At 47.6% G+C, this 16,100-nt stretch overlaps 1 protein-coding gene across 1 annotated transcript in view; it reads right to left on the reverse strand.

Moving 5' to 3' along the window:
• Cacna1e (calcium voltage-gated channel subunit alpha1 E) overlaps positions 1 to 16,100 on the reverse strand; it is a 453,197-nt gene that overhangs the window by 52,743 nt on the left and 384,354 nt on the right. Inside the window, 7 exon segments of the mRNA XM_047520455.1 lie at positions 1,626 to 1,637; positions 9,072 to 9,089; positions 12,389 to 12,486; positions 13,186 to 13,236; positions 13,921 to 14,050; positions 15,114 to 15,244; positions 15,246 to 15,274. Of these exon segments, the coding sequence (XP_047376411.1) occupies positions 1,626 to 1,637; positions 9,072 to 9,089; positions 12,389 to 12,486; positions 13,186 to 13,236; positions 13,921 to 14,050; positions 15,114 to 15,244; positions 15,246 to 15,274 (469 nt within the window).

Consider the following 16,100-nt stretch of genomic DNA (forward strand, 5'->3'; position numbering starts at 1 on the left):
TTTGACGTTTCCCTGGCTAATTTCATGCAGTACAGTATCTTCTTGCAATGCTGGGGAGAGAGAGCCATCAAGCCACAAGAGTAGCAGGGTAAATGATACTCTGTAGATGCACAAATTATGTCACTAAGCTATGATGCTCAGTAGGTTAGACATAAAGTTTTGACTTCTATTTTAAATTTTTGATGGGTTTACCAGGACATGACTCCATCATAAGTCAAGGAGTATGCAGACACACACACACACACACACACACACACACAATCTGAAGCACTTCCTCCCCTTAAAGCTAGCCTACTGCTGCTCATTACCATGGTGGCCAATGAAGATGGAAGGTACGTCAACTAGGGATCATGACCTGTGTCCCACTTGGCCACCTCACTGTGCCTAGTCCAGTGCTTTTCCAGAGCAGGTTGTCAACAGGGCACTTGACTCAGTCTGTTACCACCACTGCAGGGTTCATCAGAGGGAGAGCGAGGAGAGGAAGGACAGTGGGGAACCCACACCCTTGTTGTGTGGGCTGCCTGTTCCAGAGAAGGTATGGCATGCAGGCTTCTTGCCCAGACCTGGGCTCACACCTCAAGGATCCCTGCGTGGCTGGCTTTTCCCACAGTCCCTTCCCTTTCAGACGCTGCACCTGGCACAGGCAGCAGAGCCACCCCGCGGGGGCAGGCCCTGCCCACCTCTATCAGTGCCCTCCAGCTAATGACCCTCCCTGTTCGGCCTCTTATAAATGTTTGCTCCTAATAGAGAAAACACATTTCTTTTTATTTCTAGGAATGAAATGAATAAATCAACTTGCGTTTCTCTTTCCTCCCTGCTCATCCCCTGAGATCTTTGTATTCAATTCAAATAACAGCAATTTGTAAAACCTGCAGATGGTGGAAAACAAGACTAAATAGGGCGGCCGGCTCTGATTCCTTCCTCCTGTTGGCTCAGATGGCAACAATTGGAGGAAAGGGGACCAGAACATCAGGCGAGAACTACCTGCACTGCCTCTGCTGTACCCACTCCAGATAATAGTCTCTCTAGGCCTCACAGAAGGCGAGACGGCATTTAACCTAATCCAAGGCATGCTCAATTTGACCAGAATGTCAACGTTAAGACTCTTAATGGTCACAGACCATAACCTACTTTTATTCGAACTTAGATTTGAATAAAAGCAATAAGCAATCCAACAGTATCATAGTGATATGCACTTAGCACCCAGGGACATTGGTATATTTTATAAGTTCTTTTGCTCTGTTAGGCTCATCTCTCTATATATCTAAAAGAGGTGACATAAGAGTCAAATACTACCCAAACCAATAATAGTCCTTTACCAAGAAGGTGTGCAACTCCTAATTTTTTTTAATCTTTTGATATCACCAAACTCCCCACTCCTTCCTCAGTAGGTAGGTTCCTCCTCCAGCCACTCCCCATTTAAATTTTTTTTTTTATTTTTATACACTGCATTTTGATTCATGGCACACAAATGGGGTACATCTTTTCATTTCTATAGTTGTGCGCAATGTAGAGTCACACCATTCGTGTGATCACACATGTACACAGGGTGATAATGTCTGTCTCAGTCCACCATTTTTTATACACTCCCCATTTTTAATTCAAAGAAAATCAAACATATTTACCCCAAAGCGTTCCTATGGAGGATCCAATCAGAAAGCAGTTTTGAAGGGTGGGGGAGAAAGAAGATAGTTAGAAAACTCCACGGAGAAGAGACCCTTACAGTGACAGACACTGGAGAAGCAGGCACACAGGACCCCACCCACAGCCTGGCACTTGCTGAGTCCACAGGGTTGGAGAAGGGAGGGGACGACAGGGAGAAAGGCCCTTCATAAACACTAGTGAAACTGCCCCACTCAACAGACCCCAGGTTTTGCGCTTTATCCTGGGGCACCTGGCTTAATGGACCTTTTCTAAATGTGGGCTCTGGCTTTCATTTCCTTAATAGTCTTCAGGCTTCTCATTTCCAGTGAATTTAGAAGAAAACAGGCTAGAGGAAGTAAGCTTGCTCTGAGCCAAAACTTTCTGTTTCAGGTCAGAGTACTAGCTCCACCTAGAAAGGTCTTCCTCTGAAGAGGGACAGGCAACCATGGTGTCAGAGCTACTCTGGCCTCTCTCCAACGTCACTTCCCCCTCAATAAGAGGGGAAGCTATTTCTATCAAGGTTACACAAAAATCGGCCTTTTGACGAACTGTCCATGCCAGTTATTTAATGTGCAACTTTTAGAAGAAAAATCCTCTGCACCCGTGGTGAAGCATAACAACAAAAGTCAAAACAGATATGTTGGAAATAACAAGAACTTAGTTGTAGTTTAAATTTTTTTTTCTGGGTCAGACTTCGTACTGAGCATTTTTAGTGCAAATTATTTTTTTTTTAAACCTATTCATGTCAGGACATAGGTTTTACTCTTATTCCACAGGTAAGATTCAGAGGGTTACCTGTAGAGCAGAGACTTGAGCCCAAGTGTGTGTAATGGCTGGAGCTCCTGCTCCAACCACCGAGCTCTGCACCAGCAGGTTTTGTTCCAGGCTGTCAAATGATTCACTGGATTTTAGAGTTGGAAAAGATCCCTGAATCCCACTTTCTTGCAAGGGAAACTGAAGCCCCTGGAAGAAGAGCCCTGCATAAGATGCCTCGGTGAGTGAGTTCAGGGTCACAGGCGAGCATGTATCTCAGGACTTCCCATCTTGCTCTGCTACCAGGAAGAAGTAAGTGCCCAGACACAGGCTTTGGTTCTCAGCTGCTTGCTGCTATGCAGGTTACTTTTTCTTCTTTTACTTCATTTTCTCATGTACCCACACCTATGTCACACTAGGCCTGCTCTGGGCCAGAGACCCTCCAAGGATTTCAAGTCAGAGTGTGAAGCTGCGCCTAGAAAGGGCTTCATCTTTCACTTGTGGCCTGTGTCTGATGGATGCTCCTGCTCAAGTCTGTAGGAGTCTGAAGGAAACAGATCCCCGGCAGTTGGGTGGACACGTTCAGCTCTTAACGTCAAAGTGCACCAAGGAATCCCGTTTTCCCAACAAAAGGCAAAAATAAAGAGTAGTCAGAAACTTCTTTTGTCCCAAACCATGGGATTTTTCGAGGATTTGGGGCAGGGAGGCACGCTTGTCAGACTTCTAATGTCCATATTATCCCACCAATGATTCCATATTGGACATTAAATAACTTTTCACTAATAAGTGCCAAAGGAATAGAAATCTGGGAATTAAACTTAAGGACTTATAACCTTAAGTATTTATGTCATAACCTCCAAAGGTCCAGAGGACAGAAATATTTTCCTTTGGGTTGTAATGGCATCTTCTCACCCGAGACTGGACATCAGTAGGTTGGTGAAACACACCTTTATCCTTTCATACACTAAGCATCTATGGAGTCCTTCATCTAGGTTGGGCACTGTTCCAGGTGCTGAACAAGCGAGGTGGTTAATCTCTTGGAACATACCTAATCTAGTAGACAAGGCAGGCCTCAAGTGAACACACACACAACCAAGGGGACTTGTAAGCTGCTGTGGGTGAGACAGAATCTTTCCCCTGGCTACATGCCTTGAGGAAAACCAGGGGAGACTCTCCCATGGTCTCAGGATGAGGGAGCAGGGTGGGATACCCACACCCAGCAGCTGATATAGATCCCCCGCTTCAGGCTTTCACCTCTGCTCAGCCCAGGCCCATATCTCAGAGACCTTTGTAACCAGCAGCATCTGCTTGGGTTCTCAAGCGCTCCACACGGGAACCTCCTAAGGTAGGAAGGCCCAACATTTCTTGTTCCTCCCATACTGCCTGGATAAAGGGCAGAATTTGCTCTTTATATTTATCCTCCCACCCCCTAATCCTAGTAAAATATTATGGTATGGACCAAAAGGGGTTTCTAACCACTGTGTATGCCTCCTGTTTTAGAAAACGGGATTCCTTGATACACTGAGCACTGAGTATGTCTACCAAACTACTGGGGGGCTGTCTCATTCAGACTCCCAGAGATGTAGGCAGCAGCAGCAGTCAGACACAGGTAAAAGAGCAAGATTGTCATTGCTTTGCATACCTTTCAAACGGGTCTCTTACTGCAGAACAGCCACTGAAAAGCAATGGTTTTGTAGTGATAACAGAAAAAACCAGTTACGATTTTGAATGATACAGAACACTTACTTGCATCCTGTTTCGTTAAAATAGGGTTAGCACCAACTTGCGAACTGCCATTTGAAATGAAAGGAGTACTACATAACAAAGCCAGAGAGTAAGGAAATCCCTCAAGGATTTGTTCCTCACTAATTAAAATATACCATAATTTATACATGGACTAGATTACAGCACCTCTCCCAAATCCATTATGGAAGACAACAGGTTGCAATGGAGGTATTTCACCAAGCTAGAAGAACAAACTCATCAAGCACTTTGAGACAGACTGTTTTAGAAATAATTTATGTGCTTGTTATAAATCACCTAAATAATCATTTGATAATATGATTTTTTCATATTACCTAGTAATTAATGGAATTTTAACAGGTTTAATAATTGACTCTAATGTTAAGATTTGAGGATAATTCCACACACTAGGATGCAATGATCCCTTATTAATTGGGACTCAATGGGGACACACATTTTACCATTTATTTCCTACTTATCTGGTAAGTTCCTGACTGCTCTCCAGAATAAGAAGGAAAAAACCAACATTTCTCTTGTGTCTCATCAGAAGAGACAAGAATTTTCCAGCTCAGTTGTCAAGTTGCCCTCCAGATCCATCATGTGTAATCACTTGTCATTCACTGTCATCTTGCTCTCCAGTTCCCAGGTCCTTTTCTCCAAGGACATATATACTCTCAAGTTGATTTCTGCTAAGAAGCCACTCTCCTTCCACATGGGGCAGAGTGGAGACATCAGGATCTGAAGGGCCCTTCACTCTAGGTGTCAAGGCCTCCTCCATGAGCCCAGGAAGCAGAACACAGGGATCTGCAGGAATCTCTCATCCCAGGAAGGGCTGAATGTAAGACAGGAGGAAGGGTCGTGCTGGGAGGGGCCTTGCTAAAGAATTGGGACTACTGTGTGGTAGGCAGTAATAATAGCCATTTATTATACAATGTAAGTGTTTGGTACTATTTTGAACACTAAATATATTTTACCTTATTAATTCTCCTAGGACCAAAAGAGAGCAATTTTAGTTTTTCCTTACAGATAAAGTTGAGAGTTAAGTCAGCTAATAATTAATAGTGCTGGGATTCAGACCTCAGCTTCCCGACTCAAGTCTAAGCTGTGTGTGATGTTATGATGCCTTTCAAACGGACTTGCTGGAGGGTTTCAACCAAGGAAGGGCATAGCAAAAGGAACCAGCAGTGTCTGAGTTCAAACGTTAAGCTATCTTACTCCCCTTAATCAGCCTCAATTCTGTTCACAGGAAGAAAAAGTGACAGCTGAAATATCAACATGGACAAGTTCAGGGGTGCTCTTCTCCAGCTGGCCTGCAGATCTTGCCTGTCTGCAGGTCTAGACAGGATAGGGAGGCTAAGCAGAGAGCCATACCAAGCCACTGCTCTGCGTTTCCCAGGATTAATGGCTAAAAACTCACCAGAACATCATGGCAGAGGGGAGCTTATACAATGGCGAAAACACTACACTCTAAATCAGCACACCGAGGTTGCTCAAGAACCTGCCTTGCTATTTGCTAATCAAATAAGGCCAACTAGTCAAGCTTCTAGCAATTCATTTCTCACCTGAAAAGGAAGACTGTCATGTGATCAAGTGTTTATGGAAACAAGAAGGAATTTTCTCTTTCTGCACTGGCAATACCTGTCTCTAACCTGTGCATAAGGCCAGGCTCATTTACTTGGGTGAAGAATCTAAATTCAGCACTTTGACCTTATTACTGCTTAGCTGCTACCATTGGGGATTATTTTTCTTTCTGGCTCAGACCTCAGCATCTCTCGGGGCCACCCAAGAACCTTCATTCCACGGTTGCCCTGTCATCTTTGTTTGGTATCCAGAGAATGAGCTCGTGCTCAGTGCCTGGTGCATAATCCCATCCTTCCTGCAAGTGGACTTCAATCAGCTTCTCATACACACTCACGAGAGCCTTTTGCACACTTTCTCCTCTGCAGTACACATCGCAGTACTCCAACTGGAATGTATTTTTGTCCAAGTGCTGAGAAGCAGCAGGAGGCAGCAAAGCATCTGTCTCCTAGGAGTTTTGTTATTTAGTCTGGTGAACAGTGACCTGATTTGTATTTCTTCTGAAGTCTCTGTATTCTAAACATACCCAAAGACCCCTGCTTCTGCTGATCTTCAAGGCAGGCTTTGTCAGTTGAAGTCCAGCTAATATATTCCCCCAGATGGAGAACAAATTTTCAGTGCTATGCTGTGAGTGTGGATTAAGCAGATGGCTGGCAGGTCACATGATCTGGGCTGATATTTCTCAAGTCCCCTTACCAAGTCTTCTGTCCTAAATTACTCTAAAACCTACTTTTAAATCTGGAGGGCCCTGTGATGGGTTTCCACTAATCCTGCAGGACTGGGCTCTTCCCACAGCAGTGAAGCCTCCCCTTTTATATCTAGGTCTGGTTAGATCAGTTGCTGGTTCCATGTGGATGAAGCTGTGGTCCCCGAATAGACCGTTTCATTTTGCCTGGTTCTGGGGCCACAGGTGGCAATAGTGTTTATAATCGAACACCTCCCAGATTGCACTTTGGATAAAGAGAAATACCTGGGCATTGGTGACCAGAAAATAAAGTTCTGCAGGTCCAATTCTAAAGAGAGCTCCTCAGAAGCACCAGCATCACTCACAATAGATAATGTATTTTCCAGTGTTCACCAAAAGCATGCTTGCTGAGGCTTGGTGCCAATAGCAAGTAGATTGGGAACTGAGCTCCTCCTTTCAGGCACTCCCTCAGTGTGGCTTCTACTCTGTTTCACCCAAACCATATTTTAAGGCAGTTAGGGTATAATACAGCAAAGAGCACCCCCAGGGTCCATGGCATTGATCGCCTTTAGAATCCCTTCCTGGGCACAAAGCTAGATGAAGTTACTCTCAAGGTGACTCTCTTAACACTGGAGTCTCAAGAACAATATTCTATATGCTCACTTCTGGGAATTTCCAATTCCTCTTCAGCCAGGATCCTAAATCCACAGTTAATGGGCTACCCAATGCCTCAGTTCAATTTTAATCCTTCATTCTCTTCCATAATGGGGGAACTGAACACCTGTCTGGCTCTGTGGTAAATGGGTCCTCTTTGCCTGAGGTAGGACTTTGGTTCACCTTTCTCCCCTACAAAATGAATGTGCAGTCAGTTTCCTTGGGAGACTCCCCTTTCCATTCTAGAGTAAGGACTATCAAGAAGAAGCTCCCCAGGCAAGGCTTGAGGTTTCAGGGGGGCTGCCTTACACATAGGCAGGAGTAAAGAACGGGGTACGACAGCCAGGGTTAGGTGCAAAGCTTGCTCACTGGTCCCTATGCTCCCCATGCCCGAGCACCACTCTCACCTTGATTCTGAGTCAGTCTCTCCTCTCTTGGGGGTGCACGTTCTCACCTTCAAAATCACAGCCCCTCACAAAACCAGAGCAGAAAAGCATGTCACGTGGCTCCATCCGGACCTTCCAAATCTTGCACTGTTTGTACCTGTGTTTCACTGATTTCGGAAGCAGCTCTGCCACCATGACTAGTTTTGAATGCATTTGAGAGACCTTCTGCATCTTAGCGATGAGGGCAGAATGTCAAGCGTCAGGAAAGTGACACACTTCAATGAAACGAGTATAATAAAGCTAATGTGGGGACTCCGGTTCCTTCTGGCATCAAGAGGCAGATTGACTCATGTTTTTGTTTCTGGCCAAGGACTGAATAATGAAAGGCCAAGTGCGGCTGTGAGCCAGATTCCCCTGGTGTGCCAGGGAGTCCTGACCTCACCCGGTGCCCTGCCATAACAGCGAACAGCCATGGGAAGCTTTGACATCGGCAGCCAGAGAGCCCACGTGACCGACTGATGCACAGTGCAGAGTGAGTCCCAAGGTGAGGGAGAGGGAGGAGCAGAATCGCCAGTGCTTTCTCTATTAAAACATCTGTGCCAACAACCATAGCTGGGAGTTTACTACTGAGAACGGAACCCACGACCAGCTCACCTGCACATGTGAGTGGAGCTAGCCAAGTAACACTCTGTGGAACAGTGGAAATGGAGAAGGTGAGGGTCCCGGGTTGGAGCGTAGTGCCCCGCACAAAGCATGCCCAGCCTCTTCAGTGCTTCCCCTCTAAGATGCCATCCTACCCACCTGTCCCCACAACTCCCTCTACTAAACTTGGAAGACAGGAGCTATGTAGACACAGCATCTTCACCACGCAGGGTCCTGTAAGGCTCAAGGATTTGACCTGCACGATCACGTGACCTTCCCCCATGTGACTGGGGGTGGGGGAGGTGCCCTGAAGTGTAAGAAGCACCCAATATTGCAAGTACCCAGAAATGCCAAGGCTGTAACATCTCCACCTTCCCACCCAGGAGGTCAGGAAGCAGAAGCGATGGCAGCAGGGTGTCAGGAGATTAAGGAAAGCAGTATCTGGTTCTTCAGTAGGAAAAAATTATCACACAGGAGACTCCCCCTTTTTAGAAGGAGAAAGATAAAAGACAAAGGTTTCATAGACCCAGCCACTCACCAGACTTTTCTTGAACCTCAAAGAGGAAAAGGCATAGCTGGGGACATTATAGTTGGCAAACACTCTGTGTCTCCATATGGCCCAGAAAGTGGGGTGTTGTGAGGGCAGAGGAATCAGGGAAAGCTATTCCCAACCCCTGCCCACCTCCTACAGAGACACTGGGCTTAGGAGGAGACCCAAGTGTTCTTATAAATGCTTTATAATGTAAAAGTGGACCAAGAAGAACAGAAGAGATGCAAAGTAGGTAGCTTTCTCTTGATTTTCCTATCCCCTGGTATGTCCATACTGATACCTAGATCCCCTCCCCCTCCTCGTCAAAAGTCAATCAAGTTTCCAAATGGAATTTGGCAGGTTTACATTATAAGAATTCCTTACTATGTACGTGGCTACAGAGAACGGAGACCTCTCTCCAGCCACTACATATATAACGCACAAGCTCAGGAAGCACGCGATGGCAGGTGCAGACCTCTGAGGCAGGACTTGGTGGACAGTGCAGCTTTGAGAATTCAGCTGGAGGCCATTCACTCCCCTTGGTGAGGACACTGCTCTTGTGAGTCAGGCTGGGTTCTGAAAAGGTTCTGGATTGCATTGGTGGAAAGGATGCCAAGTCACCCCTGGTTTCTGAAGAGCCACATAATAGTGCTACCATGGCAACCACCATCAGCTGTTCAAATTGACTGAGCAATAGCCTTGCAGAAGCCTCAGCAAGGCAAGGTTCAATTTTCAAGGAGGATACAAAGAAAACAGGACAGGAGTAAGGTTATCTGAATGGTGGACATTCTGTGGGGCCAATCTACAGGCTATGATGATTAAAGTTACAACCACAAGGAGAGAGAGACTTGACAAGGCCACAGACGAGCCCATAGTTGACTTCCTGCTGGCCTGAGTCCCTGACCCTGGGTGACATGGGCTCAGTGACTTCCAATCTCTTCCCCAGGTCATGCCTTCACTCTGCTGGCAGGTGGGACTCCTGCTGACCCTACCAATGTGATGGTAGAGCTGAATTCTCTGGTGTCCTTAATGAGGAAGGGGAAAGAGCAGAGTTAGGAAGCAGGGTGTAAGGGCGAGAGAAAGCATTACCTAGACTTCGCCAAACGTGACAAAGACCAGAGGAGGGAGAGTGGGGGCCCTGCTCCATGAGCAGAGAAAGGGGAGAGGAACAAGGCATGGCAAGCTTGGAAGGGTGACAGTGTATGAGAAGGATGGGAGAGACCATCTACATTTAGGGGAGAAATGAGAGAAAAGTTCAAGAAGTGACATCACTAAAAGCAAGTGATGGATCATAACTGTCAATCCATCACATAAGCATGGACCCCAGACCCAGGGCTTTCTGGAATCCTCTGCACTGTACCTGATCTGAGGACCAAGAGAGAGGCTTCCGGTCCGGGGCTGTTAAGGCTTCCCCTGCCACCAGCACTAAGCCACCACGGCCATGTTTCAAAGAGCACAAAGAGAGAACAAGACAGATGACAACCCTACAGTAATATCGCGGTTACTCTGAGTCTGAGGAAAGACAGCTGGACTGTGGGCGTAGAGGAAAGTGTGCAGAGACTGCCTCTAAACGCACTACCTGCCCTACACGGGCACCTGCACACCTGCCTGGTCACCAGGCTCATAGGCACCAGTGGGAGCGGATGGGTGAGAAATAGTCAGGCTGGTCCTGGACTGGCCTGCGTCCATCTTCCACTATTGGCATACATTATGCACCACCATGTACGTTGGCATACATTATGCACCACCATGTACGTCGCCGACAGACTTCGTGACCCAAAGTGAGAGTTAGAAGGATAAAGCAGAGAATTAATGTTTATCGATCACCCACACTGCCAGGCCCCGTGCTAAGCACTTTACACATCTTATCTTGTCTCCATTTTGAGATAAGTAACTGAGGTTAGGTGGATTAACATTTTTGGTGTGGCTGAAGGACACACAGCTGGAAGGGAGAGGGGCTGGTCTTCAAACTAGGTTCTGACTGCTCCACGGCCCACCCTTTCCTGCCACTTGTTCCTGCACCTCTGTGAACACTGCTCTTCCTAAAGTTCCATCGAGTTCTTTCCTATAGCTGCTTTCTCTTCACCCTTTGCCCAAAGACAAACTATTCTACTGAGTCAAAATGAGAGAAGAACAATATGGTGAATAATACATGCAAATGAGTTGATGGAATTAGAAGGTAACATGACCTTTTAAAAACATAAGGGTCGTATTTTATCTCTAACAAAAAGAAAAGTAGGCTTTCTAGGACAAAGGCAGATTTTAACACATCTTCCCAAGAAGAGGAGGAGGTATCCCTGTGTAGAGCCGGAATTGCCTTTGGACACTGTGAGAACCTGAGATACTTGTGTGAACTTTCCTTGGGAACAGTTCAATGATGTCTAATCCAGTTTCCTTTGTGAGGGGAAAGGTGATCCCACACAAATCCAGTGGGGTCAATACACTAGAGCACATGGGGACAAGGCACACGGGAGTCATCCTGACTGCCTATCTCACAGTCATACTCAACGGGGCTGTCTTTCGTAGGGTCCTGGCAGCTGCTGCAGCAGTCCATTTCTGGTTCTGGAAGACTTCAACTCTTAGCACCGCTGGGGGTCTCCTCGGTCTCCTGCAGACAGAGTGCACCTATGCTGGGTCACTGGGAAGCACCACTGCTGAGCTGCACCCCAACCTCTCTTGCTGCCAGAATGGGTTAGGAAATGGAAGCTGGTGGTGCTGGGGGAAGGAGGGATGACCGACCCCCTTCTAACAACTTGGACCTGCAAAGGGCAACCTATGAAGACTTGCAGCTGCTGCCAGGGAAAGCAGCTGCCAGATGCTTCCTTCGGCTTCCTCAGAACTAATGTGTAGCTCGCCTTGCTTAGAAGAGGTGGCTCCTACTTCAAGAGGCTGGAAGGTCGGCTCAGGGAACTCTAGTGTGTCACCTGGAAGAGACAGAAGCTGCTCCCTGTAGGATAAGGTATGGACAGAGCTCAGAGGCTATAATTGGTCCTGCTGGGGCCTTCCACACCTGATTCCAAAATGCCCTGACGGTATCCTTGTTTACTAGCTCCACCCTAGAGGGTAGGAGATCCCCCTTCCTTGGCCAAATTCCACAAGAAATAAAAGAATGTGGTTGAAAACCTGCTATCGCAGGATCAATGTGTGGGGGAAAATTTCCCCCAAGGTAATGAATAGGGTATTGTCACCTGAATGGCTTAAGACCATTTTCTCAAGTGTGCAGTCAGGAGGTTTTGGAAAGTCATTACTCCTGGAAATTAAACATATCAGTATGATTCTTATGTCTCTCCACTAGTTCTTGGTTACCCCTACTCAGGGGCAAAACCTCCCCATGCACAGGACTCTGGAAACACACACCTGGCCTCCCTCTGCATCCTTCCTTCGAGCTGTTCCTCTGATAGGCTTAAGAATGAAAAGACACGTGTGCTGGCCCTGGGTCTGCTTCGGAGTGCATGGAGGCACTGCCGGTACCCTGAGCACCTCCCGTGCTCATTCATCTCCAGGAAAAGAATGCTGGGACTCTGACTTCTCCCTCCAGATGCTTCCTGCTCCTGCTTCCCCATCCTGCCATTTAGTCACATGAGCTGAGGCCATGAAGCCATAGGAGGTCGGTGGAGGACAATTGGTAGCAGATTCCTGGGGGCGCTCTTGGCCCCACTGTTTTCATTTCTCAGGTCAGCCATGGAGAAGGCCTTGAGTCAGCCAGAGCCTCCAGGAAGAAGGGAAAAAGGAACGAAACCGGAATAGGGTCACTTACGCCAGAGCAAATGCCACAATGCACCAACCACCACCACAAAGTCCAAGATGTTCCAGAGGTCTCGGAAGTAGGACCCATCCTGCAGGATCAAGCCCTGGTCTATCATCTGCAAGACAAAGGTGTGAACGGCCACAGATGAGCAAAGGAGGGACAGGTGACACCCGCCCTGAGCTTTGGCTCATCATGGCAATGCCTCCACTACTACCATCTCCTCAACTAACCCTACCCTGGGACCTGAGGAGCAAGGGTGGAGGTCCAACAGGCTCCTCTCCAGTAATGGTGATAGCTGAGGCTCCTTTCTCGTAGCCACATAGGGTAGGACTAGATTCCTTTTCTTGGTGGCCCAGAGCTCAGACAGTGCCACATCTGTCCAGATGGGCAAAACCCAGAGGAGAGAAACTGGGCATAAGATAGGCCTGGGGGGGAATTATGGTGACCGGAGGGGAGTACAGCTAGGACTGGATGGAGTCCAGGAAGTCTCACCTCTATCTGGCCCTTTGCCTTGGCACCCACCCAGGTTCACACCAGGAAGTACCCTGGGCAAAGGGAAGTTCACCTGTGTACCCTCTGTCTGCCCACTACTTGGGTCCCTGTATGGGCCTGTACAGTCCAAAGATATCCAAACAGCAATGCCCAACTGACACAGATGTCCTCAGGATTCTGAGGTGATAGAAGGATCACCAGAGGCTATTCTAGAGGCTCTGTCATGGCTACCATGTGCATCATTGCGGAAGTCCCTAAATTTGAGAAGCAGACATGTGACCCATCCAACCCTGGAGCCCAGGTTTTCCTCAGGAGGATTTTACCTTTATAACATTTCAAAGGTGAACACACCCGTGAAAACGTAGTCGAAATACCTCAGGACCTGTAAGACACACAAGTAAGAAGTAAGAGGACCATGCGGCCACCAGGCTACACACATGCCCGCAGTCCTGCACAACGACCCTGGCTCCCCCCACTCCACCTCAGAACAAGGTGTGTGAAATCACAGGAGGAGGTAGGAGAGAGCGCCCTGAAGCCTGGGGGAGCCACATGGCCCAGTGGCCAGTCCTTGACCATTTCCTCTCCTTGGCCAGAACTTAACTTCTGGAGTCTGAATTTCCCCACAAAACTTGCCCCAGTTCTGACTCAGAACCTGGAATCTTTGCCAGTCCCGACCCTCCTCACACCCTCAGATCTTCTGACATATACTCATGGGATGCCCAGAATATACACCTGTGATAGAACTATAGCTCCCCAGCTTCATGCATCACCCCAAACTCGTCAGATACCCCTCCAAGCCCTCAGGTAGCTGCAGACCCGCTCCAAGCCCTGGATGGCTCTGGGTGTAAGACTCGCAGCTGCAGCGTAAAGGCATACAATGTGGATGGGGGTTTCGAGAGGCTTCTCTGGAATGGTCACATTTCTGAGAAATAGGAATGGGAAATTTCTCCATCTTTCTCATTCCCCAGGAACCTTCCTGCCAGTCTTGGTTCACCTCTAATTGCAGCTGGAGGAGAGGGTAGGGATCGGGGCAGCACAGTGATCAGCAAACGCCCTGTACACCCACTTTGTTGCGCTCCGAGTTGGTCAGGACAGGGTCCTCCGCCGCCAGGGCAATGCTGCTGGCTGCAATCACCAGGAGGATACACATCTCAAAGTAGCGCAGGTTCACGATGTAGTGGCAGGCCCTCCGGATCCTGTGCGGTGAATGAGACCTGCTGAGCTGGCCCCAGAGTTGGGCACCTGTCTCTCCCCTCCCTGTCCCTCTTACTCCTTCCACTGGACCCTAGCCTCTTCCACATAGCCAGGCAAAAGAAACTTCCAGGGGGAGCAATTTAATTTTTCAGGCACCACCCTTTGTTACCAGCCCCAGTGGAGGAAGGTAATCAGACTGGTTAGAGACTGAGTTCTCAAACCAAGGCACATTATCCATGAGCACAACAGCCACAGGAGCAGATGGCATTAGACTACACAAACTTGAGTGGCCAGGGGTACCCTCCACTGCATCTAGGGTCTTCTTCCCTTGCTGTAAGGAAACTGGGGCCAGCCCAGGAAACGAAGGAACCAAGAAACAAAATCAGGCCTTGATTCTAACTAAAATTCTTGATAAGAACAATCCCATCCAGGCTATTGGGATGGACGTACACTCCACATTCTACTTCCAGCCTTTGATGACCTGATACTCTTAATCTGGGTTCCTCCCATTCCAGAGTCCCACCTGAAACCTGCCCATGTGCCCACCAAAGGTTTCTGTGTCCTTCTAGTCTCAGAATATGGACTACGTGTCACTTACAGGGCAGAAGGCAGCTGCTTCTTCCAAATCCCATCTTTCTTGACCCTAACCTCCTAGACTTTTCCCTGATGCCCTCATCTCACGCACCAAGCTCTGCTTCAGGAGCATGCCCACATAAACTCCAGTGGATGATGTGGTCATTCTAGGATCTATGGTCTCAGCTCTGTTCCCTTTTGGGATGTTTGGTGACACATCCTCAAGTAAATGACATACCACCTACTGACCAAAGAATGGGCAAAGGATCTTTTTCTCATGACACCTCTCCTGTCTTCGGTTACTCTGAAGACTATGGGCACTGAGTTCACAGGCTCTGCCTCAATGACTGACCTCATCTGTTGGATCCTGGATGCTTCCAATGTCTGGCTACCCTTTACCAGGAAGGCTCAGGAAGATGACTGGGCTCCCATCCCTCTACCCTGGCTCAAATCGCCCTAGTGCCAAAGGGGTAGCGTTGGAGAGTATCTCACGGGTTGGTGGTGCTGAAGATGAACATGGAACTGTGAGGCACCATGGCTTTGCCAGTCTCACGCTTCTCCTTCTTCTGCTTCTTCTTCTCTAACTCCTCTTCCTCCTCTTTGATATCTGCCTCCTTCAAGGGGGCTGGCTTCTCCATCAGTCTTGTTGCTAACTGCAAGAAGAACACATTGAAATTTTCAGAAACCTGGCCCAGTGCCCTTCAATTATAGCTGGGGACAGCATAGAGAGGATGAGAAAGGGCTGCCAGGATGCCCCTAGCCAGGTGCCCTGCAAACCCTGGGGATATTTTCATAATACATTAAGGAAGTCCTTCCCCTTGTTCAAATGTTATGTGGGATAATCTTTTATGCCATTCGAAGGATAATAATGAATGGTCTCTTCCTTTACAGTTGAATTTCTATGGCCCAGCAAGTAGCATGGTTGTCTTTGTTGAAAAATTTACAAAATTTAGATAGTCTAAACTCTGGACTCTTATTGAACTCACTGTATTTTACATCAATACACTCTTAATGACATAAATTAGTATTCCCACTGCACAGATGAGAAAAACTGAAGTTCAAGGATGTAAGCACTTTTCCTAAGGTCATACAGCTAGGATGGGTTCCCAATTCAAAATCCTATATGCTTTCAAGGAAATCATGTTGCAAGGGAATATTTCAAGAGGCATTACTCTGTTTGCAGCTGCTTTTTTTGGTTGTGTCTTTCTTCTCGCCATCATGGATGTAGAGATGAGAATGCAATATTCATAGGAATATGGTCCATGACTGTCCTCCAAGCTGGGAGGACCATGGGAGCCAGGGTGGGAATGGAGCTCTCGGGCTGTTGATCTGCTTCCATACTCAAGTCACCTCACTGTGTAGGAGAAGGTGGCAGGAGGTTGAGGCTAACAAAATAGGGAGGGGACTCAGCCAACCTTCCCATTACTCTCTGCTCAGTGGGTGACTCTACCCTAGAACCCATTGGGGCAGCAAACCTCT

The sequence above is a fragment of the Sciurus carolinensis genome, chromosome 12 (genome assembly GCF_902686445.1).
Source record: "Sciurus carolinensis chromosome 12, mSciCar1.2, whole genome shotgun sequence".
NCBI lineage: Eukaryota > Metazoa > Chordata > Mammalia > Rodentia > Sciuridae > Sciurus > Sciurus carolinensis.